At 35.7% G+C, this 26,628-nt stretch overlaps 2 protein-coding genes across 3 annotated transcripts; one reads left to right on the plus strand and one right to left on the minus strand.

Moving 5' to 3' along the window:
- Window positions 1-913: 913 nt before the first annotated feature.
- LOC131633878 (dynamin-related protein 3A-like) lies at window positions 914-17,427 on the minus strand. Of its 2 annotated transcripts, none has more exons than XM_058904554.1 (20): window positions 16,812-17,427; window positions 14,150-14,432; window positions 14,034-14,062; window positions 13,826-13,927; window positions 13,572-13,640; window positions 13,426-13,485; window positions 12,620-12,733; window positions 12,410-12,458; window positions 12,196-12,305; window positions 11,669-11,761; window positions 11,416-11,508; window positions 11,198-11,335; window positions 10,183-10,296; window positions 9,984-10,076; window positions 9,813-9,855; window positions 9,516-9,664; window positions 9,286-9,432; window positions 2,117-2,169; window positions 1,923-2,022; window positions 914-1,671 (listed from the first exon to the last, which is right to left on the minus strand). In XM_058904554.1, exons 1-20 carry the CDS (start codon window positions 17,172-17,174, stop codon window positions 1,399-1,401), a joined length of 2,475 nt encoding a protein of 824 aa, XP_058760537.1. In that variant the 5' UTR covers window positions 17,175-17,427; the 3' UTR covers window positions 914-1,398. The 2 variants fall into 2 exon arrangements, with proteins under 2 accessions (XP_058760537.1, XP_058760538.1); XM_058904555.1 differs by lacking the exon at window positions 16,812-17,427 and adding an exon at window positions 14,760-16,471.
- A 3,625-nt stretch (window positions 17,428-21,052) lies between these two features.
- On the plus strand, window positions 21,053-21,370 carry LOC131633885 (uncharacterized). The gene has a single exon (XM_058904560.1). The coding sequence runs from the start codon at window positions 21,053-21,055 to the stop codon at window positions 21,368-21,370; it is 318 nt and encodes a 105-aa protein (XP_058760543.1).
- The last annotated feature ends 5,258 nt before the right edge of the window (window positions 21,371-26,628 follow it).

Below are 26,628 nucleotides of genomic sequence, written 5' to 3' on the forward strand. Positions count from 1 at the left end.
TAATTAATTTCATAATATGAAATAAATTAACTTATATGTGGTACCATGAATGTTGATATTTTCTTCTCAAATTTATTATGGACTTTAATAATAAATTTTAAAATTTTAAAATTATATTTTTCGTATGTTACAGTTATATTTTTAATAAAATATTATGTGACATTCATTTAATTTTATGTAATGTGTGTTGAATAAAAAAATCAAAAAAATCACTCTATTCATTTAATGAATTATCAAGAAACTAGAAAAAAAGTTGGAAAGAAACATGAAAAGTGAAAAAGATTGTTAAAGATTGTCAAGTCTTTTTGTCAAACATTAAGAAAAATGAAGCAAGAGTCAAACATAATTATTTTTGCGCGAAATCTGAACATTTTCAAAAGAATTGTCTAAAATGTAAGATTTGATTTGAAAATAAATATATGTTTCACGCTTATGTATAATTTGAATCAAATTTAACTAAAATCAATGGTGTTGTTCAAATAAATTACATATTTATCTATATTTTGAAATGTAAGTGTTTTCATGATAAAATGCTCCGATGATAGGAATAATGTGATATAAGAACATTTAAATAATGAAATTCTTTTGTTAATAAGAATATTATGATGATGTAGTATTTTTGAAGAAGAGTAGTATTCTAAAGATGAGAACATTCTGAAAAAAATCATTCTTAAGTCCATAATGTGAAAGCGTTGTTATTTCTATGTCCATGGTGTTCATCACAATGTATGTTACGTGTTAAACATGTCAAATTACGAGGTAAATTGGCATAACAAGAATTTTCTTGTCAAAGCTTCAAAAGGAATGTTTGTCACACTTGAACATTCACGTGAGTCAAGAAAAGTTCATGACATATATCATCAAATAGAGAAGGTTCTTTAAATATAGTACAGTGAAAATATCACAATCCAACTTCAACCATTGCAAAGATCAAATCAACATAGCATTAAAGAATAACTTGTATATATATTGCAATAACAATCAATGGGAAAACCACTACTTGCAAACCATTTCACATAGCAAATAACGTCCTGCTTTTACTGCAAACAAATTGCAAATCTGCATAATTGCTAAAGACAATACCTAACTAACGAAAGAAAGAAAAAAGGTCATCATATTCATATACAGAAAGCCGATTCTCAAAAATGTGAAAGATCACCTCTCCTATTATTGTTACTGGAGCTTTTTAATAATGCCAAACTTATATGAGAACAAAAGGTGAACTTGTGTTAACCAAGCCTTGACCGACATTCAAGACCATCTTAGTCAGAAAACATTAGGTTCGTGCATTCCAGCTCTGGAAGGCAGAACTCCAAATCCCAAATGTTACAAACTAATCAAATGAATAACACACCTTGAATTAAACTACTTGGACTAGTGAGCTTGTTTAGCTATAGCCTATGTATCAAGCGTGGGATAAAAACCTGAGGCGGATTGTTTTCCATTTCCGTTGGAATCTGCATTAGCATAAAATGGAGATTGAAGTTCCCCAGAATGAGAAGACCTTTTTGATTTATGGTGCTTAGGAGAAGCTCCATAATAATCTCCAATATTACTTGATGAATACATCGATGACGTTGGTAGTCCATGAATTTTGGGCAAACCATTTGTATCAGGTAAACTGTATCCTCTTTCAACTGTTTCAGCTTCCATGGGCAGCTCCTCCAAGTCCTATGAGGATAACATACAGTCATCAGAGAGTAGCTATACTTTGTTTCCACTACCAGTTTGTTCAGGTTATAAGTGGAGCGCACCGAGTGAAAACCAAATATAATGCATACGTATTAAATTCACAGTTAACAACAGGGAGATCATGAGCACCAAAGAGCAAACATTTGCACAATGTCAGAGCAAACAATTTAAAAATGGGATAAACAGACACCACGTAAAATAATTAGTTAAAGGAATATGACTATATCCACCTTAAATGCTTGCTGATAAGCTCGGAGAAGTTCTCTACAACGCTTTCTTTTCAAGGCTACCTCATCAGGTTCTTGCAACATCTCTTCAAACAGGTTATCTCTGGTTTGAGTGTAACATAAAAAGTATAATCAGCAAGAAACATTGAAGAAACTACATCAGAATGAATTAACAAGCCATAACCATCATATTTTACCTGTATAGCTTTTTAATGAATACATTGTGTAGCTCTCTCTTGGTGTTGTTTACCTGATATGAATTAGTAAAAGACAGTCATAAGGATTTACAGAATGCATATAAATTCAAGCATTCTCAACCATTCCAAAATAAATAACACAAAGCATACAGTAAAATATTTTGAAATTTAATAAAAGCACAACATCCCTACCCCTGCCCGTCCACACAAAAAAAAACCGAGGATTTTTGAAATTTAATTTAATTAAGGAAGAGAAAATAACATGGGTCAATAATAGAGTAGTGGTTACATAATTTTCTATTATGTGTGTCAATAGAATAGTGGGCAGAGTAGTGGAGGATATGTTCCACTACTACTGCTGAGCTGGCCCTAGCTGTTAGTACCTTTGTCAGTATTTGTTTACCTTTTGCTTGCCTTTATATAGCAAGTTTCCTGTATCACTCTAATCAAGAAATACAATCAATATTTCTCTCATCTTATCCATTTCAATTGCTTAACAAATTCTAACATGGTATCTTGAGCTTCTTTTCGATCCATGGAGTCCATTTTTCTTTCCTCTCAGGTGAAACTTTCTCACCTTATATCTGTCAAACTTGATGACAAAAACTTCAAACAATGGAAACAACAAATTGATGGAGTTGTTCGTGGCCATCGTCTCCAAAGGTTCGTCACTGTTCCGGTGATTCCTTCTCCCTCTCCTTCAGATCCCGCATCTCATAGTGCATTTCTGGAGTGGGAACAACAGGATGCTCTCATATGCACCTGGCTTCTTTCCACCATCTCTGATTCTCTTCTTCCTAAACTTGTTGAGTGTAAACACGCGTGGCAAGTCTGGACAGAGGTGCACCGCTACTTTGACACTCTTCTTTCCACCAGAGCTCGTCAGCTGCGTTATGAGCTTCGTCGCCTCACCAAAGGTTCGCTCACGATTGAGGAGCTTCTGAAGCGTACTCGTGAGATTAGCGAATCTCTTGTTTCGATTGGGGATCCTGTCCATCTTCGTAACCTAATCGAAATAGTTCTTGATTCCCTTCCTGAGGAATACGACTCCATTGTCGCCGCCGTCAACAGTAAGGATGAGCTAAGTTCCTTGGATGAACTTGAGTCGTCTTTACTTGCTCATGAGTCGCGACTTGAGAAACATCGCAAAGCTGCTGTTGCGGAGCCAGTGACTGTGAATCTCACTCAATCAGCGTCGTCTCCTTCACCTGTTACTACTGGTCAAACTTCTACTGAAGGTTTTCCTCAGGGAACGAGTCACGTCACTGCCAATGCTGATAATCACAACTATAGCTCTCGTGGAGGTCGTTTTGGTCGCAGCAGTGGGCGTTTTGGTCGTGGTGGAGGACGTTTTGCCAAACAATCTTGTCAAATTTGTCACAGGTCTGGACATGATGCTTCAGTATGTTATTATCGTTACTCAAGTGGTGCTGGTTATCCTCAGCAAAGAGCTCCATTCAATCCATTTCATGTGGCTCCCCGTGCTATGCTTCCTGCTCAATTTGCTCATGGTTCTCTCAGAGCTGCTTCTCCTAGATCCACAGCACCACAGGCTTTCTTTGCAGGTACTGAAGCAAGCAACAGCAATCAGTGGTGGTATCCTGACTCAGGGGCCTCTCACCATGTTACTCCTGAAGCCTCAAATGTGTCTGATTCTTCTTCTGTGCCTGGATCCGAGCAAGTCTTCATATGAAATGGCCAAGGTTTGTCTATCAATTCTGTTGGTTCCATGTCTTTTCCTCTACCACACAAACCTCACTTGTCTCTCACCCTTAGGAACCTCTTACATGTACCACAGATTACCAAAAATCTCATGAGTGTGAGCAAATTTGCTCAAGACAATAATGTATTTTTTGAATTTCATTCTAAATTCTGTGTTGTTAAATCTCAGGCTACTTCTGAAGTTCTGCTCAGTGGTCATGTTGGAGATGATGGCCTCTATAAGTTTCCTAATCCTGCTGCATCTCCAGTGTCAAAGCCTTGTCCTAGTCTTCACTCTTGTAGTACTAGCAATAGATTTATCTGCTCTCCTGCTATAAGCAGTTGTAATCCTTCAAATTATATGCCTAATGCTACACTTCTTTGTAATGATCCTTCTATTAATAAAACTACAAGTCTCTTTTTCAACTCTTCTCTTAATTCTGCCAATGCTAGCACTAATTTATCTTTATCTCATTCTAATAGTCCTACTGCTATAGCAACAAATCCTTATGTTCTGTGGCATACCAGATTAGGTCATCCTAATCATCATGCCCTTGTTCAAATCTTGAAACTTTGCAATCTTACTGTCCCTTCAAAACCTCCTACAGATATGTGTCATGCCTGCTGTGTTGGCAAATCTCACAGATTGCCTTCCTCTTTATCCACCACTGTCTATACTCATCCCTTTGAACTGGTTGTTTGTGATCTCTGGGGTCCAGCTCCTATGATATCCTCAAGTGGCTACACCTATTTTCTTACATGTGTGGATGCTTTCTCTAGGTTTGTTTGGGTCTTTCCCCTCAAACTGAAGTCTGACACTATGCTTCAGTTTATTCAATTTAAGAAAATGGTTGAGCTGCAGTTTAATTGTCCCATCAAGTGTGTTCAAACTGATGGAGGAGGGGAATTTAGACCCCTCACCAAATATCTAACAGATTTAGGAATTGGTCATAGATTCACATGTCCTCATACACATCATCAAAATGGTCTTGTTGAACGCAAACATAGACACATTGTTGAGACTGGTCTCACTCTCTTAGCTCAGTCCACTCTTCCCTTAAAATATTGGGACCATGCCTTTGTTATTGCAGCCTACCTTATCAACAGAATTCCCAGCCCTACCCTTAACAATAACTCTCCCTACTTTAAACTACTCAACAAACCTCCTGACTATTCCACTCTCAAAGTTTTTGGTTGTGCTTGCTATCCTTTCCTGCGTCCCTACAATTCCCATAAGCTTGATTATAGATCTCAACAATGTATTTTTCTAGGATATTCATCTTCTCATAAAGGTTATAAATGTTTAGCTTCCAATGGTCATATCTACATCTCTAAGGATGTTATTTTTCATGAATCCCTGTTTCCCTATTCCTCTTTATTTTCGGTCTCTTCTACCTCTTCTGTTCCCTCATCCATTCCTCCTTGCCCTTCTTCTATTCCTCCCTTTCCTGCTACTGCTAGCCAGTTTTCACCTCCTCTCTCTCCATCCAATGCTCCCTCTCTCTCTTCCTATAATCCTGATGTCATTCACAGCTCTCCTTCTAGTTCTTCCTCTTCCCCTCATATGGCTGTTCCCTCCCCTGAACTTTCCACTTCTGCAAGTCAGCAGGTGTCACATTCTATCCCACAGCCTCTCACTGCTATTCCTACCTCCTCTCCCTCTATCTCTCCTGCTCTTATCCTCCATGATCCTGCTGAAACTAGCACCATTTCCCCTACTTCCTCCAATGATCCTTCTGAACAGTCTAGCTCACACTCAAATCCCAGCCCTCCTGGTTCACCTTTACCTTTCATTCACCCTGACAATATCCATCCTATGCAAACCAGAGCCAAAAGAGGTATCATTCAACCTAGATTACATCCTACTCTCCTTCTAACCCACATGGAACCAAGTTCTGTTAGTCAAGCTTTGTCATCTCCTCATTGGTTTCAGGCAATGCAAGAAGAACACAAGGCACTGATGAGAAATCAGACCTGGACATTGGTAAAAGCTCCTATTTCCAGGAGACCTATTGGTTGTAAGTGGGTTTTCAGAACCAAGGAAAACCCTGATGGATCTATCAATAAATACAAGGCCAGATTGGTGGCAAAGGGGTTTCATCAAAGAGCTGGCAGTGATTTCCAGGAGACTTTCTCCCCTGTTATCAAACCTGTGACTGTTAGAATTGTTTTAACCATTGCTGTTAGCAACAAGTGGCCTATTCAGCAGATAGATATTAATAATGCTTTCCTCAATGGCACACTTGAGGAAGAGGTGTTTATGCAGCAGCCTCCTGGCTTTGAAGCTGCTGACAAGTCCCTAGTGTGTAAACTAAACAAGGCCATTTATGGTTTAAAACAGGCCCCAAGGGCCTGGTTTGACAAACTGAAGAGTGCTCTTGTTCATCTTGGTTTTCAAGCAAGCAAGTGTGACCCTAGTCTCTTTCTATTGCATCAAGGCAAGCTTCAAGTCATGATCTTGGTCTATGTTGATGACATCATCATCACAAGCAGCTCTGCTCCCTTCATCAACTCTCTCATCAACCAACTTAACAATAAATTCTCTTTAAAACAATTGGGACAGCTTGACTATTTCCTTGGTATTGAAGTCTCCCATCTTCAAAATGGTTCTTTACTTCTGTCCCAAACCAAGTACATTTCTGACCTCCTAACCAAACTGAACATGCTCAATGCCAATGGAATGCCCACTCCCATGATTTCCAGCAGCAAACTATCTAAAGTTGGCTCAGCAAATGTTGAAGATCCCACTCATTTTAGATCTGTTGTTGGTGCATTGCAATATGCAACCATAACTAGACCTGAAATTTCCTTCTCTGTTAACAAGGTGTGTCAGTTTTTATCAAATCCCTTAGAAGATCACTGGAAGGCAGTCAAAAGGATTTTAAGGTATTTGAGTGGTACACTGTGTCATGGCTTACTCATTCAGCCTGCCCCTGTTCATCAGCCTATGCAGCTTTTAGGATTTTGTGATGCAGATTGGGCATCAGATCCTGATGACAGAAGGTCTACTTCAGGGGCATGCATCTATCTTGGTCCTAATGTTGTATCATGGTGGTCCAAGAAGCAGCAGCTTGTTGCCAGATCTAGTGCTGAAGCAGAATACCGCAGTATGGCTCAATTGGCTGCTGAACTTATTTGGATACAGTCTCTACTTCAGGAACTCCACTGTCCTATTCAGGTGCCTAAGATTCTATGTGACAACTTGAGCACAGTCACACTTGCTCATAACCCCATTCTCCACAACAGAACCAAACATATGGAGCTAGATATATTCTTTCTAAGGGAGAAAGTTCTCAGTAAACATCTTTCTGTTGCTCATGTTCCAGCTCAAGACCAGTGGGCTGACATTCTTACCAAGCCCTTATCTGCTGCTAAGTTTGTACCTCTTCGTTCTAAGTTATGTGTGTTAGATAAAATCACTTTAAAGCAACCCCCTGCAGCTTCTAAGGGGGACTAATAGAGTAGTGGTTACATAATTTTCTATTATGTGTGTCAATAGAATAGTGGGCAGAGTAGTGGAGGATATGTTCCACTACTACTGCTGAGCTAGCCCTAGCTGTTAGTACCTTTGTCAGTATTTGTTTACCTTTTGCTTGCCTTTATATAGCAAGTTTCCTGTATCACTCTAATCAAGAAATACAATCAATATTTCTCTCATCTTATCCATTTCAATTGCTTAACAAATTCTAACAGTCAAATGGTGGGTTAATTAGAAGATGAGGGTTTCTAAAGAGGGTTATTTTGACTACATGAGTATGAGAGGAGACATAGATCTTCATCCAAGGAGCCATGATGGACTATGGGCATTTAGACTCTCAATCAGTGTCATCAGAACCAGACTGGAAGGTTCAAACTAGTTGAACCAGGAACCGGCATGTATGCCGGTTGGTTCACTCGTGATTCGTTCCAACTCTGTGAGAACTGGATCGAACTCAGTTGGTTCAACCGGTTCTTCTTTTATTAGTCATCCAGTCAACTGATTGAACCAAGGCCCAAAGGTCTCAACCAATCCGGATTTTAAAATATTATTCTTGATACATGATATTAGGGATGGTCAAAACCAAACCAACCCAATAGAAAACCGCAAACCAAACCAAACCAAACCGCAAAAAATCGCATTTGGTTCGGATTAGTTTGGGTCATTTTCTAACAAAACCGCACGGTTTGGTTCGGTTTGCGGTTTGTATTTTGTAAACCGAACCAAACCAAATCAAACCGCATTACGTTACAACCTAAATTTTACTTAACTCACATCCAACCCAAACTTAAACCTATTATACATTAGCTTATGATTACGAACAGTTTTCTCATCCTTACACATATAATTTCAGTCCCGATCTTCTCAAATCTCTAATAACATTATCGCACCTTCTTTGCCACATACATCTTCCCTCTTCTTCTATAATATCTACTCTCTCATATTCTTTCTTTTTAATCTTCTCATTTTTATGTAAATGTTCCGTATTTCAGTTTTGTTTTTATCGCACATCTTCTTCTCTAATCTCTCAACACTTTTTTCTTTTCTTTTTCACCTTCACTAATCATCCGTCTCTTCTATATTTTGTTTCATTAAGAAAGATAGATAGAGATATAAACCCTTGATAGTGTGTGAATGTCTAAATTCAAAATTATGTTGTCATCTATATGTTTATGTATGGCTCAATAAAATATTTGTAAAAAACCGAAGCAACCGAACCGAACCAAACCGCATTAGTTTGGTTTGGTTCGGATTTTTTTTTAAAGCCAACCGAACCGAACCAAACCGCACTATTTTTTCTCTTGCGGTTCGGATGATTTTTTTGTTCAAAACCGCCCAAACCGCACCGTGAACACCCCTACATGATACTATTTTCAGCCTTGCTATTCCTGTTCAATTGGGTCTGTTGCTACAAGAGTTCCCTATTAAACTATGTGTTCCATGACTTCCTTCTCTTTTGCTATCCTAACAGTCAACAATAGGGTACATGTATTTAAAATTAAGGCAGGATAATAGAAATTGCAACTACTCATTGTATTATACTATACAAATGAATAAAGCTCCTGCATATTATCAGCACAAACACTACTGGATTTAAAATTATTGAAACACTCCGCTAAGCTACATTGCTGCTATAACCGCTATTTAACAATCTTGCATCAAATTAAGAAAAAATGGAGAAAATCTTGAGTAGACTAAAACATTTAAGTATTGATATACGACCATCTATCCTCCTTAATTATGAACTTTTGTGCCGCATAATTATTTCACATTTAAATTGACAACTTGTCAGGTATTGATTGGTTTGGTCTTCACAACTTGTGTAGACACAAGAATTTCTCAAGAAATACAGAAAACAATAGTATATTTTCTGTATGCTATGCTATACCAAAATAGAACAATGGAAATTACAGTATGATACAAATTACTTGAGATATATAATTGCAGTCATTAGTAATTCAGCAAGATTTAAAAGAAGAATATTAAGTACCAAGAAGTGCATAATTGCTTTGGGGATGAGATCCTCAATGTTTTTCCTGACAATGTCATAGTACGATTTCAAAAGCAACTTTGTGACTGTAATTTCAACAGTTTCCGTCTCTGAATTAGTATCGGAAGGCCTCAAGATAGGAGGTGGCTACAAAAACAATGTGTATATGAAAATATATACCTTTGAAACATGACATATATATGATGATAAATGTGTCACAAGATATAAACCTCAGTCAAATGGATCATAGAAAATGATTGTTCCATGCTATGAAATGGTTCGGCTTGTTGTTTACTAGCAGCACTCTCCTTCACAGACTTATCACCACCTCCACCAAAAATGGATGAGATACCCCAACTTGATCCACCACCAATGTTTCCTGAAAAAATATCAAGCATTTAAAAATTTGAAAATTTTAATAAAACAATAATTATATTTGTTGAAGCATAAACATAAGATCAATAATATCAAATAAATACTAAAACGAATGCAATGAAGTGAAACATTAAATAGAAGAAATAAATTACCAGAAGCTGCAACTTTTTCGGCGTCTGATACAGTACGGACAGCCTGTTTTTATTGATACCATAATAGAAGAGGTAAGAATAACATGCCAGTTTAGTAGCCCTTACATTGATTCCCACGAATGAAGATTTGAATAAAATTTTAAGTTGATTAAACAGTATATAGTTACAAACCGAATCAGCAACTCCATTAGCTTGTCTAGCAAGAATAGCCCGTGACTTCACACTTCTTTCAGAGGCTGATCCCTTATCAGATTCCAAAGCATCCTATTTGAGATCAATATAAAAATTTAAAAACAAAAGATAGGCAAGCACTAATTAGTTTTGACATCTCAAAACATAGGACATATTTGGAACTAGAGCCCAGGTATACCTTTGGTCTAGAAACTGATAAGGCAGCCCTAGAAGATTTGGTCTGTTGCACTGCAAATTCTAATGCCTTACTTCCACCAATAAAATTTGGGTGTGAAGTATTTATGTAGTCCATCTGCAGAATTGAGTAATTCAAACTTTAATTGAAGAAGTATGGAGATGGAAAAGAAAATTCAATCTAATAAACTGACCATCACAATCGACACCAAGAAAAACCTTTGACCAAACGACCATGTTGGAGAGTGGCAAAATGCCAAAACAAACGGTTAGATTAGGAAGTAAAAAATATTTCAGGTTTGTTAAAATTTCTGGTCGCTGTGTGCATCACTAAAAAGGGAAATATTCTAAGAAATGAAAACTTGACACACCCGCCAACAGCTATCGGTCCACAACTCCTTTGGCAATAATTATTTCATTTTGTCATGCGAGATAGGAAATGAAGGATATAAATAAGAGAGAAATATTGAGACTACACAATTGATTATAGTTGAAAGTAATATCGAGAATAAAATTTTAAGTTCCAAAAAATCATTTCAGTTATAACTAAAACCACAATTTATGTAGGATTTGTCAGATGTAAGCCATGTTATGGCCTCACAAGCTAGTTCATTTATGATAAACTTCTTTCTAAAATGTGAGTAGTTAAGCTCCCAAACCATCTAATGATAAACTATTATTACCACGATGACTGTAGCAGAAGGTAGCTAAAAGGACATATTTGGAAAACCCAATAAGCTCTGATAAATGGAGATAATGTATGACATAAGTTTATAAAGAGTGACACCTCTCACCTAACAATTTTGTAAGGGTGAACTATTATTACCACGATGACTGTAGCAGAAGGTAGCTAAAAGGACATATTTGGAAAACCCAATAAGCTCTGATAAATGGAGATAATGTATGACATAAGTTTATAAAGAGTGACACCTCTCACCTAACAATTTTGTAAGGGTGAATTTAGTCCAATTATGTTCGTACCAATTATACGTTAATGCCTAAACAATTTAAGAGCATACCTCCATCTCCATTATGTGAGCAATCATGTTCTCTGATGGTTCAAGACCTTCCCGTAAAAAGTTTCCTATAACTTCATCCATGCGCTTCCTTAAGAAAGGGAACCGCTGCAGTTCAGTCACCATACAGCGATGGCTCATCTGAAGATATGGAAATTTTGTTAGGAACATAGTTGGTAGGTGAGACAGTAGAAATGGAAAACATACAGCTGTGCCCCTACCTTTATTAATTCATCATATATAAATCTCGCACACTGAAGACTTGGATCCAATAGACGAGAGATTTGCCTTCGCACAAGGACTTCAAATGGTACCTATTGCAAATAGAGAAACATGTTCAAGAATAGGAGTTAACTTTACATGTTTGATAAGATATATGAACTTAAATCCACAGCTTAGAAAAGCATTTACAAATATTAACTGAAAAATTTTCCAAGTTAAAATTTCTACTTAAAAAAGAGTAGTGAAACTCACTTCGGGTACAAACAATGCTGATCTTGGCCCAGTTGCGTTTTGTATGGCAGTACGAATATCATCATCAGTCAAGCCTTCACATGGATCTACCTCCTTCAAGATAGTGTCAAGTTACACAACATGTCTCAAAGTAGCTAAATCAGAAGAAAAAGAACAGAAGCAACACAGCTCCTAGTCCTAGGCTGTATGGCATTGACTATTCTTTTTGCCTATGGCCTAAAATTCCACAATATATAAAAGTTGGCAGGTTAGACATCCACTTAGTATAACAAAAGAAATCAGTGATTTCCATCCTTGAAATGCAATTAAGGGATGTTTGGATTTTTATTAAACAGATAAAATTTGACAGGTTAGACATACACTTGGTATAACAAAAACAATAAGCTGGTTGATTGTTTCTAATCAGATACAAACGGGCTACTCTGTAAATAATAGTTGTCTTTTCTATCTTTACTTTAAGTATGACATAAGAATATGTAAAAGTATTACAATACTGTTATATCATACATAAATACAGAAATATATACCTCTAAACTCCTGACAAAGATGGATTGAAAAATATAATGAATTCGTGCCCCGCCGGATAACTCGGATGTAGACATCTCCTCATTCTTTCCCTCAATCATGGAGGAGAATGCTATTTTTAGAAAGAAAGAACATGGGAGATAGCGAAACAAAAAATATGAGTTCACAAATGGAAAAACAGAATAAGAAAATAAACCAGATTGTAGGGATAGGTACCTTCACAATATTTTGAAAGAATGTTCAGGAGAAGAGCGCCCTGACCAGCCTATTGAGAATTAACGATTAAAAAATATAGATAAAATGAGGCCAAAATATGTAATGTGATATTTAATTAAATAAGGAGAATGATTATCCCGTAAATTAAACTAATAATTAATTAACAGGTCCATAGGGACATATGCAAGACGATCCGGTATTAATACATGCCTTAGACTCTGTGATTTCTCCATAGCTCGCATGCTCCTTTGCAACAGTAACTAGGTTAGTGCTTATATGTGCTCTCAGCCCAGGTAGCACAGCTTTGATATGTTGCGCTAGAATCTGCAAAGTGATGGACAGGCAATTATACATGGCATGCATCAGTCCAAAAACCACAAACTTAACTGAATTCATAATGGTTTACTCGTCTTAAAAATTGCATGAATTTTGATCTTTTTACTGTGTTTTTCCAAGAATGATTTTAACATTTTTTCCTCTCCCTTCATGATTCAATGATACAAATTATTGAAAGCAAAAATACTAAGGATTTAATTCATATTTGCCTTGATGGTGTAAAGATAAGACTTTTTACATGGTCTGTTAATCATAACCGTTCGATCATTAAAAAAATTTAATTTTCATCATAAATAACTTAAAAGACATACAAATGATGGGTTGAGATGGGTTCTCATCATTTAAAAAGTTTTACACTGACATTGTATGCTTGTTAATCTCAAAGTACAAAGCAAATAAAAAATCAGTATTAAAAGTGAAGCAACTAATCTATTTCCTTGAATTGAAAGCTCACTTCTAACGTTAAGAATACCTAAATAATACTACAAAGGAGGAAGCTTTTGAATGTTTTATATTGAGGAAAAATCAAGATATTACTCAAATATATAAGGCGGAAATGAGAAGAGAAAGGGGTACATTGCTATGTATGGATAAAGGAACGCTGAAAATCCTAATTAATTCCAGCATTTTAAACGGTAAAATATATTTAAAGACTATTTTAAATGACATAAAGGCTCTACCTGGTTTAACTTCTTTGCTAGTTGAGGTATACCACAACTATCCGCTAGACCGTTGTATACCTATGAAGAACAAATAGATAAACATCTGTATAGAGTATATAATAAGTAAAAGGCTTGAATGCAACTATGCTAAGGAATTTCCTTACAGGACGGCTGCGGAAAAATTTCTCTTCAGCAACAAGAGCATCTTTTATACTCCGGTTCATTTGAATATCCTAATTTTACAAAACAAGAGAAACCATATTTCAGTATAACATATTGACCAGCACGCTATTCAAGCAATTCGCATATGCATCTTTGTTTGCAAAGTGTCCTTCCATATAGAAAAAAAAAAATCTAACAGAATATATGTGATAATTAGTCAAACAACACCTTCGCAACAGTATGATAATATCATTACCTCCTGACTACGATTTACAACGCCAACATAGCCAAGTCGGAGGGGAATAACTTTTCCTTGTAACAGATTTCGGGCATCAGTACCTCTGTCCATGATATCCAACTTCATAGCAAAAAAAAAAGTGTCTAACACTGTCAGAATGACTCAACAGCATATAACAAAATCCACAAAGATACACATACTATAATGTTAGAAGAGTATACTGAACCTTTGTGATTACACCGATCGTTCTATTACCTGCATCATTTATAAGACCATTTAAAACAAATTAAATAGATGCAAAAGAATATTGAAAACTTTTAATATATGGAAGCAAAAGCATACCCTCAGGATCAGCCACTCCTGCCATCTGAAGAGCATCTGAATTAGCCAAGTCTGAATTTGCCGGTGTGACAGCTAGAATAAGACAGGAGGGCTCTTTGATATATGACATGATCATTGTTCTGATCCGGGCTTCAATATCAGAAGGCTGATCGCCAACAGGAACCTTTGTAATACCTGGGAGATCTACAAGTGTCATGTCCAAAACATTTGGTGACACAATCTTCAAACGAATCTGCCTGTCTGAGACGCCCTTGTTTTCTCCCGCTTCCCTATCAGTTTCAGCCTATAAAAAGATAATGATATATGAGTCAACATTGAGATATAAAGGATTAAACAAGTATATAGCATAACTAGTCAGAACACCATTATCAAGAGTATAATATAATCACATGATATGTAGATGCATATAAGAAAATCTGAAACTCAACTACTTTCCGAGATACAAAAAATTAAAATGATTTCAAACGGATTATGAATCTTTAACAAAGTCAATAACTACCGGTGACTATTGTAGTAATGTTGATGGTACATTGAAAGCTGCAGTGACAAATGAGAAAACAGTATACCTCAAAGCTTATTCAACTATTTCTATTCTATTCAATTGTACTACCATTCACTAATGTCAGAAGATAGAGTCTCTAAACCACCAATTTGTTTCACTCTACGTTTGACCATTGACTGCCATGCATGCATATAATGAACTTCAAATATATGGATATGGCCTTCGAAGATCACTAGTGGATTGCACCTGAGTTCCTCTTGATGTCTCACGAATGAATGGGGAAAATAAGTGGCTTTCTTCTCTAGATGGTATAACACAATCAAACAGTAGAAGCGCTACAAACGCGTGATTACTATCTTCATTTCAAAATCCTCAAAATTGAAATTCTACCCACAACACAAGCAACACTCCAAAAGTACACCGAGTTTGAATCTCCACCTCTCTCCAATCAAACCGTTACATTTCAAAACCCTAACTAGGGTTCCACTTTTCCACCGATCCAATCATGGTGGACGACATTGTCTCATCTCCTCCTCCATCATCATCCCCGCTCCCGTTCCTCTTGGTTCCGCCGTGATCTCTAAGGTAAACCGACTTCAAGACATTTTCTTCCGCGTCGAAAGCCAATCAGCTATTAACCTACCTCTAGTGGCGGTTGTTGGTAGTCAAAGTAGAGGCAAGTCTAGTGTTCTCGAAGCTCTCGTCGGCCATGACTTTCACGTGGTAACGAAATTTGTACCCGACGACCTCTTGTTCTTCAGCTCGTTCGGAGTTTAGAACCGTCAAATGAATACGGCGAGTTCCTCCATTTGCCAGGGAAGAGGTTTTATGATTTCTCTGATATTAGTAAGGAAGAGGTTTTATGATCTAACTGCTAACTGTTGATTGAATTATTCTCTTTTCTTTGGCATTCAGTTATTTGGGGCGTTGGTGTCCCTTGCTGACCTCTTAAGTCTATACTAACCTAGTGTGTGTAGACCCTCTTAATCATTAGCTTGCTATCACAAACCTGTATAAAACAAGCAGGTAGGTAAGGTTTTAAACTAGATTATCAACAACTACCCTCCTATACACGTAACTTTGACTGAATAAATAATCTGAAGAATTAATCTTCTCCAAGGTTATGAATCAAATGGCCACTGCCTACTCATCCATCAAGATAAGTAAGAAAACTTCAGATTAGATGTCATGGGGAGGCATTTGAGGATGGGCACGCCAGGTAGGCAATACTATTCAAGGTAAGAAACTACTTCAAGCAGGCTAAAATACCTAAAATTCAGATTTGAGGAGGGGCATGCCGGGTAGGCAATACTATTCTACTTCAAGCAGGCTAAAATACCTAAAATTAAAATATTCCACTTTATAGATAGTATACAGGTCTGCTCATTCACTGAATTGTTTCATGCTTTTTCCCTATTCCTACTGCCAGAAAGATAAAGTGTTGAAAACGTAAAAAAATTATCACAGATATGGAAAATATGAGATTGACACTGACAAAAGAAAATACCTAAATTGGTAATAGGTTCATAAATTTGCCCCATGTGTCACATGTTTTTTCTAAAACAATATTTCATGTGTTAAAGAAAAATGTTCATGTATTTACTACTTCAAGAGTTTCCTACTTCATTAAAAAATAGTGTTAACTCTCTGTTCTCGAGGAAGGGGGGCTCATGGTAAACCAGAATTCGGCTGGAAAGTAAGTAAAGTTTGACCAAGAATAGTTTCACACAGAATTCAAACTCGAGTTCTTTGAACTTAAGTGGAGCTCATTAACCACTTGAATACAATAACTTGGTGTTACTACTTCTTAAACTACTCCAACAAAGTTTTCATAACTATATAATTTTGGAATTTAAATCAAAGTTTTCATAAATAACTATATAATTTTGGAATTTAAATGTAGGTAGATTATCTCTTATGTAATTTCAAATAATTTGCCTCTTATTATTTGAACTTATCTGTTAAAAATTTCATACATAAAGGTGAAATGCACCAAATACTTGCTGATTAGAATCCTAAACTAGAAGGGAAATAGTAATACAGTAAGCAACATCAAAGATTGAACGGTTCCATTTATAGCTACCAACGATTAAGTAAGCAAAAGCAATCACGAAACAGAAAAGTAAAATAAATAGTTGACGCAAAATGTGAAAGTATTACCTGAATCTCCTTACGAATATCAGAGAAATCATAAAACCTCTTCCCAGACAAATGAAGAAACTCGCCGTACTCATCCGCCGGTTCAGAACTCCGAACGAGCTGAAGAACAAGAGGTCTACGAGTACAGATTTCATTACCACGCGGGAGAAAGTCACGGCCGACGAGAGCTTCGAGAACGCTGGACTTGCCGCTACTCTGACTTCCGACAACCGCGACTTGAGGTAGGTTGATAGCCGATTGGCTTCCGACGCGGGAGAAAATGTCTTGAAGTCGGTTAACCAAAGAGATCACGCCGGAACCGAGGGGGACGGGGGAGGAGGATGAGGGAGGATGAGGAGGAGATGTGACGGTGTCGTCCACCATGATTGATTGATTGGATCGGTGGAGAAAGTGGAACCCTAGTTAGGGTTTTGGAATGTAACGGTTTGATTGGAGAGAGGTGCAGATTCGAACTCGGTGTGTACTGTGCGTCTTTTTTGAGTGTTGCGTTTGTGATGGTGTGTGGAGAATTTTGATTTTGGTGATTTTGAAATGGAGATTGTAATCACGCGTTTGTAACGCTTCTACTTTTTGCTTGTGTTAGTAACGGAAGGAAAATAGAGTGCAGAAGGGGTAAGTAAGGGTAACTCATGTCATGCTGTGGCATTTTACTTCAGCTTAGCCATCACGTTTTTTAAGTGAATCTATATAGAATTTAATTGATTTTTCACATTTTAAAATTATTTTGTGAAAAGAAATTATTTTGTAAAAAGAAATTGTAAAAAATTGATGATGCATCGTACAATAGAAAAAAAGCAAGATAAGTATTTTGGCAAGTTTGTCACTCGGCACTCTCTCATGTTTTCTTCTATTTATATTTTTACTATAAAAGGAAAGTTTCTTATATTATTTTATTATTATTTTTTATTATTTTATTAATTATGTACTTTTAATATAATAACTTTAATTGTAATTTTATGTCTCTAATAATTACATGACCGCTAATTAATACAGTCTAAAACCTATTCAAACATTCACCCATCGCTAAGAAATCGGTTCCTTGAAGCATCACCTTCTGTTTTGCCCGATAATGATGTTGTTGGTTTTGTTTGTTTCACATTGTTAGGGATGACTGTAAGCTACTCGGTATGGTGTTGAAATTTGTGGTGTTGTTCGTGAGGTTTCGTCGGCGAAGCTGTGGGTAGCGGTCGTTTTGTCAGTTTTCTCCTGGTTCGTGAATCCTTTCTCTCATATTTTTATTTAATCTATTTTTATCAAATTAGGGTTTTGTTTCTTCTCCGGATCCGGTTCCAGTTTGAAGAAGAAAAATGTTGTTGTTGAGTTTTGTTCTTGATGAATACCGCGTGTTGTTCTTCACCTTATTCCAGATCCAGTGGAACTTATATTGCTGCACCAATTTTGCTCCCACAATAATTTATTTTAACTGTTTACTTATGCTCAAGGAAACAAAAATCAGTAGTATTCTTTCTCTTTATGGACAATTTGCTTCATATACTTTACAGTTTACATTGTATTTTGTTGATCTGATGAGAATACCTATTACCTAACGACAGGTAGGGACAAACAATATGGAGTATTCATTTTTATGTGTGAAAGAATTATTCTTTCTTACCAACATTTCAATTTATTGTCTTCATTTTAATTTTTCAAGAGATCTCATCCTTTTGTATTTATTGTTTGGTTATGTTTACTATAGTAATGAAACATGTCTAATTTAGACCTAAATATGTTATGTGTTTTTCTTAATTTACATTGTTCTTTTATGAAGGTTGAGAAGGCACAAGATGGAGATGTACATTGTGTTGATTCTAATACTCCTGACATAAATTTAATTCTAACTGGGAATGTGGGAGTTTTGGGAAAGGAAGTGTTGGGATGAATCAGAAACATTTAATTGGAAAACAGTTCGTACAAAACCTTGGAGTAGAATGGTGGTTGTAATTTAGTTAGTTGTATTTGTGGTCAAGTATTTTGGTGAGATTTCCTTCTTCTTGCATTATATATTCTCATCCAACTTTTCCCCTGTTATTACTCTTTTCCATACAATAACTTATCTTAGTTGGCTAGCTTAAACACAAGCACTTATATGATTAGCTTATATCCTTGATTTGTAGACTGTAAGTTTCTTCTTTTTCTCTCAGATTTGTAGTTATATGAAGAAGTCATCGCTTTTCCATGATACTGTATGTTCCTTTAAGATGGATCTTTTTGGTTTTTATAGCATATTGTTTTCATCCTATTTCCATTTGATTATTTTTCAGGCCATCCATGGAGTAGGGACATGTTTAGATCCACTTATTTGAGTTTATTTTTTTTATATAGAAATAGCTTATACGGGGCTTAACTTTGTTTGTTGCTTTGTTGTATTGGAACTTTGTCAATTTGTTTCCATTGTAGACATACTTTTATGGAAGAGGTTGCATGTGGTATTAACCATGGAGTGGATTTCTCAGCTACAGGGGATCTCTTTTGCAGGTAAATATTTGATTTCTTTTGTGTAGAAGTTTAATTCTATTGTGGAGACAATAGTTAGGTGATTACTTTGAAGGTTATTGATGTCTTATTATTGATTGATGTTTTCATCTGTAATTTATTCTGTATTTGCATGATGTTTATGAACTTCTGTTTATCCTTGAGTGTTATACTTTCAATATGTTTTTCCCTCTATGAAATCTAAGGTTTTAAATAACCATTACAGTTATAGTTTTGTCGCGATATTTGATATTAGAGAAACTCACAGCCAAATTTCTTTCTCTATTCCTTACCTTTTTGTTTGATTTTCTCTCTGAATTATTCCTCCAAGAACAAGATTGGAGAATAAAAGATAAAATGGTTTTCGTTGGTGAGAGACCACGATCCATCAAAAATTAGAATACTTTTCACTATTCAATATGGTATATCTAGAGTTTTACACCATAATTTGCTGCATATAGGAAAGTCTCATATATGATCACATGCCTATAATAAAATTAGTTTTCTATGTACTACAGATTTGTTTAGAGTCATGTAATAGAATTCTAAAACTTCAGCTGCAGTAACACTGATTATCCTCCTCCCTATCATGTAGGTTTCTTTCTTAATCAACATATCATGGTTGAGGATATAATCAAACATGAAACTGATATTTTCTTTCTTGATCAAATTGATATTTTCTTCGAGATTAACACTATTGCTTGGTATTGTTAACTGCTACTACATTGTTGGATAGACATAAAAAATATTGATTGTGGTTCTAAAACCTGTCTCTGACATCAAGATTTATTAATTTATTGACTATGATCAAGTTGGTGTCTAAATGAATACAAGTGAAGTATGAGAGCTGTTGGTGTTTGATTAACTCTTGATTTGGAGCATCATTACCTATAATATATGTGTAGAACATATTGATTGCATTTTTTTTATTTTTTTATTAATACTGTTTTCAAAAGTTGATTAAATATAATAATTGTTGTGTTTTTGTTGTAGAGGAACATAATGAGGCTGAAGACAAGTTGGTGTTAGTTTGATTGCAACTTTAGCTATTCTGTATCATGGATTTAACAGTAGAAGGCAATTTTATCCAGCAATCGTCTCATTTTGCCTCAATTTTACCTATAACACTAATATTTTATTGTTGCCTCATATTTAGTGCTATGCAACTTATGAGTTATGTGTTTTCCTACCGTGTTTGGAAATTGGAAATTTTAATTTAAATTTATAATTTAATATTTATACTTTTATTCCTATTAAGACTAACACATGTACAATATATTTTTTAAAAGTTTAATATATTAATTGCACTAACATAAATGATATATATTAAAATATAATTAATAGTATTAAATTTTGAAATTATGGTAATATTATATTATGAGAAACTATTTATATTCGTTTCAAATTTTAAAAAAATGGTGTTTGTTTAATTTTTTTATTTAAGTAGAATTATGAACATTTATGTTTGGTATCTACACATTTAAAAGAAAGTTTCTATTTAGAATTTAATCCGTTACAATTATTTACTGAAATCATTAATTTATTAATTTCTTTTCTAACTTGAAGCATAAAACAAACAGTATATACGTGAATCAAGCCGAATAGTATATTAAATTTGGTTTTTTTTTTTTTGAAATTTGATTTCATATATCATACATAAATATTTTTTTACGTCAAAATAAAATAAATTAAACCAATAATAAATGTAACGATTTTAAAATATTTGCAATTTTAAATATGATAATTATGAGGATATGTTTTTTAACTGCATGGTTTTCGAGGACATCCGATATGACTGCTATGCTGCTCACCATGAGACGGTTCCGTGGGATGACGTTACCCTATATTCTAGATGGTTGGCTGTCAATTCGACCGTCACTATTCGTTATCTTTCGGAACGCGTCATGCGACAGTTCGGCTATTGTCAGATGATACCTCACGGTCCTCTTGTCTTCGCTCCTATCTTGATGACTCGTTGGCAGATAGATGAGGTCTTTGCAGACTGGGAGCATCACATGGTTCCTGATGAGGCTCAGGCGACCAGATCAGAGAAAAACTGGAGTTGCACCGACGAGTACATCACTTAGTACTTCACGGTGTCACACCCCTACATGATCCCCACTGCAGTGGGATCACCGCCCAGGCCAGCCCATGAGGAGATCTTGCAGACTCATCAGTCTCAGTTGGACCACATTAGCGATGTTCTTTTTTGCTATCGTGAGATACTTAATATGGCGCAGGCAGGCATTGCCGATGGTTTCTTCCTTGAGGGGTTTGATCACAAGCGTATACCCGATGGTATCATTATGATAACAGATGGGACATTTTTGTACCGTTGACATCGTGCCAGAACTGATGGGGCACTTGACGATAGAGGCAGAGTAGCCAGCAAACAACATGGTGGACGCAGTGGCGGGGCCAGAGCCAAGTTAGAGGAGGAGGATGTTGTCCGACACACACAGTAGTGATGCCTATGATTTTATTGATATTTGTATTTTGATTATATTTTTGCATTTTATTTTGATTATGTATGTGACACCAATTTGATGAATTATGTGCAATTATTTATTAAAATAATCGTTGAATTTAGAAGGGTGTTACACTATGTACTCTACTACTTTGCTAATTAAGTAATTTTAAATTATAATTTAGAGAAAGTACAACTAGCTAAGTTCACAGGATAAAAATTCTATCATTAAATTAATAATTATAATTTAACTTAAAACATAAAAGAAATAATTTAATTTATATCTATATAAAAAGCAAAATTATATATACTTTGTATAATTGATGAATAAATTAGTTTAAGATAAAACATGACTTTGGTCTAATATTTACAGGCAAAAATATATTGTTGATTCAAATATTTGTATATAGATTCAAATATATTTTTATGAAGGTGTTTTGTGTTTCACTTTCTCAATCTACTTGGTGGAATGATATTATCAAGATTGGTGTTTCATCCTATAAGGATCGAATGGTGGCTTTTTGTAAGTTTGAGTTGGGTAAAGGTTATAATATTCCTTTTTGGAAAGCTATTTGGTTGGAGGAGTCTAGCTTGAGAGAGGAGTTTCTGGATCTTTACTCGTTGTCTTGTTTGCAAAAAGTGTCGGTGGCAGGTATGGGGGGTTGGCGCAATGAAGTGTGGTGTTGGGGTGATTTTGGCATCAAAGAGGTTTTGTTGTCTTCGGAGATTCAGTCGAGTCTTTCTTTGCTCATTTTGAAGTTAGGGGGTGTTGGTGTGGGGGTGTCCGATCATGATAAGTTTTTTTGGTTCGTGGAACCGGCCGGTGTTTTTTCGGTTTCATCTTGCTACGACTTTTATACAAGATATCATATTCCTTTTGGTCCACGTAATAGGAATAATATGGCGTTGGGTAAGGTTTGGAAGTTGGAGGTCCCTTTTAAGTTTTAGGCTTTTAGTTGGAGATTTTTTGTGAATAGACGTCCAACAAAGGATCTTTTGAAGCTTAGAGATATTGTATTTCCTTTAAACTCTTTAAAGTGTATTTTTTACTAATATAAATATTGAGAGTAGGGATCATTCTTTTTTTAATTGAGAAGTGGTGAAGATTATTTGGAACAAAATTTCTTTTTGGATTGGCAAACCGGTTGGTATAGTGGAGGAGTGTCTATCGAGTTTTATGGATTGGTGTTTTTTTTGTAAAGGAAAGAAAGTTATGGAGGGCAAACTGAGAGTTGTTGTTAGGATGCAAATTCAAGAACCATAACAAAGCTAGTAAAAGCTCTAAAACTATAAGACAAATAAAACTAAGCTAGAAAAATAAAAGATAAAATAAACTTTGATTTCTTTTTATTCATCCCAAATGTCTCTATGAGACTACATTATATAACACTCTTAATGGATAATAATAACCTAAAAGCCCACACTACTAAAAGCCAAATAACCATACTAATAATATAAGTTCTATTATTACCCTTCTAACAATTACTATACTTAATATAAATACTATTATACCCCTCTATCATTGTCGCCGGGTTTACTTGAACCTTGTCCTCAAGGTTCTAAAATAACACTAAATATAAGTTTTTTTTTTGCCTCTTCAAAATATATGGTATAAAGTCATTAATTTCATATATTGGATGGTACTAAGAGGAGTCCGATTTTGATTGTGAAGGAATTTGTTTGGTTTGTGATGAGAGAGGAAAAATTGGAATGAACTTTGGTGGAGTTGCTGATATTAAATTGATGGGTGAGGATTGCATGGAAAATTGTTGGAAGAAAAGTGGAAAAGTGATGGTGACGTGACCCAAAGGTTGTACAACCTTGAAACTTAATTTTTGTGTGTGGAGTAGGCCATGTGTTGGATGACAAAGTCTTGTCCTTTTCAATGAAAATATGGGGTCCATTAAAAGATAGAGAATAATGTGATTTTTCAGAAAAAGAAGGTGATAGAATGACTAGTGAGGACGTGTTTTTCAGATTTTGGAGAGTGAACTCAATTTTTGAAAGTAAAATGGGAGGACACGTGTCTCTCAATGATGATTTAAAAAAGAGTTGTTGGAAATCCAACGCTCCAAAGTCATTTAGCCCCACTAACGTGTCATCCAATGGCCAGTGTGAATCTAGCGAATTAGTATTTTGGTGAGAGACTGGATTGCTATTAGCATGACTATCCACATCTAATTTCATAGAGTGAATTTTCTTTCTAGCATCCATAATTCTATCTGTAATAGCTTCATCAAAAACCTTCTCCCAACTATTTTCCCAATCTTCTTCAATATTACCCGTCTCAAGTGATCCCTCATTCCAATAGATCCAAATCCATTCATTTTCAACCCATATCATTACATACTTTATCAAAGGTTCCAATACGAGTGAGGTTGTCGGTTTCAATGGCGGAAGCTGTCCGAACAATAAGGGTGTGGTTGCCGGAGAGTGTAGATATGCCCATTTCGAAAATGGCGTAGGTGTGGCTCCGAAACTAAAATCGGGGGGTTTTCACAACAACTCAAGGAATGGATTAAGGATTATGTCATGATTTTTTAATGGTGGCTTCAAGGGTGGCAACAGTACTAGAGTTTGATTAGAGATCATTGTTGGTGGTGGCTCCGGTGGGGAATCTGTCTCTCCATCATACATATTGAGTTTCTTAGTTTGTTTTTTGCACAACATATATGATGCTTCTATTTGTTCCAATGGTTTCGGCAGCAATGGAAAGAACGAAATCAACGATAAACATGAACCTTTCTTTTTTTGGTTGTTTTGCTGATGAAGACATATTTGGCTGAACCAAAAATTTTGCTGATTTTTTCCCTGGTTTTTCTGCAACAATAATGGATGTATTGTTTAAAAAGTTGTCAAGGAAAGAAGATACCACTTTAGACTTCAAGGATTCATCTTTTGTTTGACCGAATGGTGGCGGATCTGGTGGTTCTGGTAACAATGTCGGAGATGTCGTCGGAGGTTGTTTCAAATCTGATGGTTTTGCTAGAAAAGACATGGGAGTTGTCGTCAAAAGTGACATAGGAGATATCGGAGACGTTGGGACTGTGGTCGGAGTCGAGAATGTCGCCGGAGAAGACACCGGGGTTATCGTCGGAGCCAGCAACGTCACTGAAAGTGTTGTCGGAGAAGACACCGAAAGTGTTGTCGGAGAAGACGCCAAAAATGTCATCTGAAACAATTTCTTTTCTGAAGTGATGATTGTGATCTCAGTTTCTTCCTCAGCAACTCGTTTTTCTGGTGTAGCGTCAACAATAATTTTTTGATTTTCTTTGCAGTTTTGAGAAATTATTTGAGATCTTTGCTTGACAGATCGAAAAGAGGCTTGATATTTCTCGTCAATAGCTCTCTTTTCGTTCTTATATTTTTCTACTGCTAGATGCAACTTTTGAAAAAGTTCTTGAAAATCATTTGGATAAGTTTGAGTTTGTTGTTGAGTGAATGGTTGATTTTGTTCTGGAATTGGAGTGGGTGAATGGTGGGTGTGATACTGATGAGGATTATTGACTGGAATTGGAGTGTATGAATGGTGGGTGTAGTCCTGGTAAGGAGTATTGACATGATTGGGCATTTTTTGTTGGTAGATAGGGTTATGCAAATGTGGTGAATATCCATGATTTAAATGCAAATTAGGTGATGAAGATGCAACATGGGTGTAACAAGGTGTAAAAATTTCCCATGGGAAAGATGGAAATGAGAGATTGATAGTTGGTGTAAGAGAGGGGTTTATGGGATATGTTAGAGGAATACTCCATTGATGAAATGGGGGGGGGGGGGGGGAGGGTGAAGTTGGAATACTCCATGGGAGAGATTGAGTGCAAGAATGAAAACACCAATTGTTAGGATGCAAATTCAAGAACCCTAACAAAGCTAGTAAAAGCTCTAAAATCATAAGACAAATAAAACTAAGCTAGAAAAATAAAAGATAAAATAAACTTTGATTTCTTTTTATTCATCCCAAATGTCTCTATGAGACTACATTATATAACACTCTTAATGGATAATAATAACCTAAAAGCCCACACTACTAAAAGCCCAATAACCATACTAATAATATAAGTTCTATTATTACCCTTCTAACAATAACTATACTTAATATAAATACTATTATACCCCTCTATCAGTTGTTTGGCTTGAAACTTCGTGGTCTAATTGATTATTACGGAATGGGATATGTTTTCGGAATGACGATTTGGAATGTCCTTTAATGAATTTTCTTATTTTTTGGAACTTGTACAAGGCTTCTTTAGTCATTTTTGTTCCATTTTTCAATTTTTTTTTGCTTCCTATTATTTTTTTTATTCTTCATCAGTGACTGATCAATTTAGATCTAAATCTACAAAAGTTACAGAGAAAATAGATTCATATCTAAAAAATCTATTTGTGTGTTCCTTGAATATTTAAAACTGAAAATGGTTCCAAAGAGAAAGCAGGGAAGAAGAAATTTTAAGAAAACACGTTCATTTGGCCTCTGGTGTTGGACCGCTAACACAAGGAATAAGAAATGCATGAATTTTATCAAATTATTCTTTTTTCCCGTATAATATTGTGTATGATTCCTTATGCGCCTTCAACTCTTTGATTAGATACTGACGGACAAATGTATGATTATCCTATCTGTTACTCAGCAAAGTTGTAACAACGTGATAACCGCAGTTACTATCACCCTTAACATCTATCTACATTTCAATCAATGTATTTGTGCGTAAAAACCGACATCTCTTCAATGTGTATCATTTTTTATAAATATGGTTAAGGTGATGGTTTACTAATGTGTGCACCTTTGATAGAACTTTTTTTGGTATTGTGGAATTAGAGTATAGAAAAAGAGTGTTGACATGTTCGAAATAGGATGGAGGGCGCGTGATTGAATTGTCA

The sequence above is a fragment of the Vicia villosa genome, unplaced genomic scaffold (assembly GCF_029867415.1).
Source record: "Vicia villosa cultivar HV-30 ecotype Madison, WI unplaced genomic scaffold, Vvil1.0 ctg.001186F_1_1, whole genome shotgun sequence".
Lineage (NCBI taxonomy): Eukaryota > Viridiplantae > Streptophyta > Magnoliopsida > Fabales > Fabaceae > Vicia > Vicia villosa.

What these genes read in the sequence shown, in the direction of transcription:
- LOC131633878 (XM_058904554.1), bottom strand. Translation starts at nt 17,174, where the DNA reads ATGGTGGACGACACCGTCACATCTCCTCCTCATCCTCCCTCATCCTCC. An exon ending in ATATTCGTAAGGAGATTCAG is followed by an intron (nt 14,433 to 16,811) that starts GTAATACTTTCA and finishes ATCTTTTTATAG; the next exon opens with GCTGAAACTGATAGGGAAGC. An exon ending in TCTTTCAAAATATTGTGAAG is followed by an intron (nt 12,306 to 12,409) that starts GTACCTATCCCT and finishes TTCTAAAAATAG; the next exon opens with CATTCTCCTCCATGATTGAG.
- LOC131633885 (XM_058904560.1), top strand. Translation starts at nt 21,053, where the DNA reads ATGGTTTTCGAGGACATCCGATATGACTGCTATGCTGCTCACCATGAG.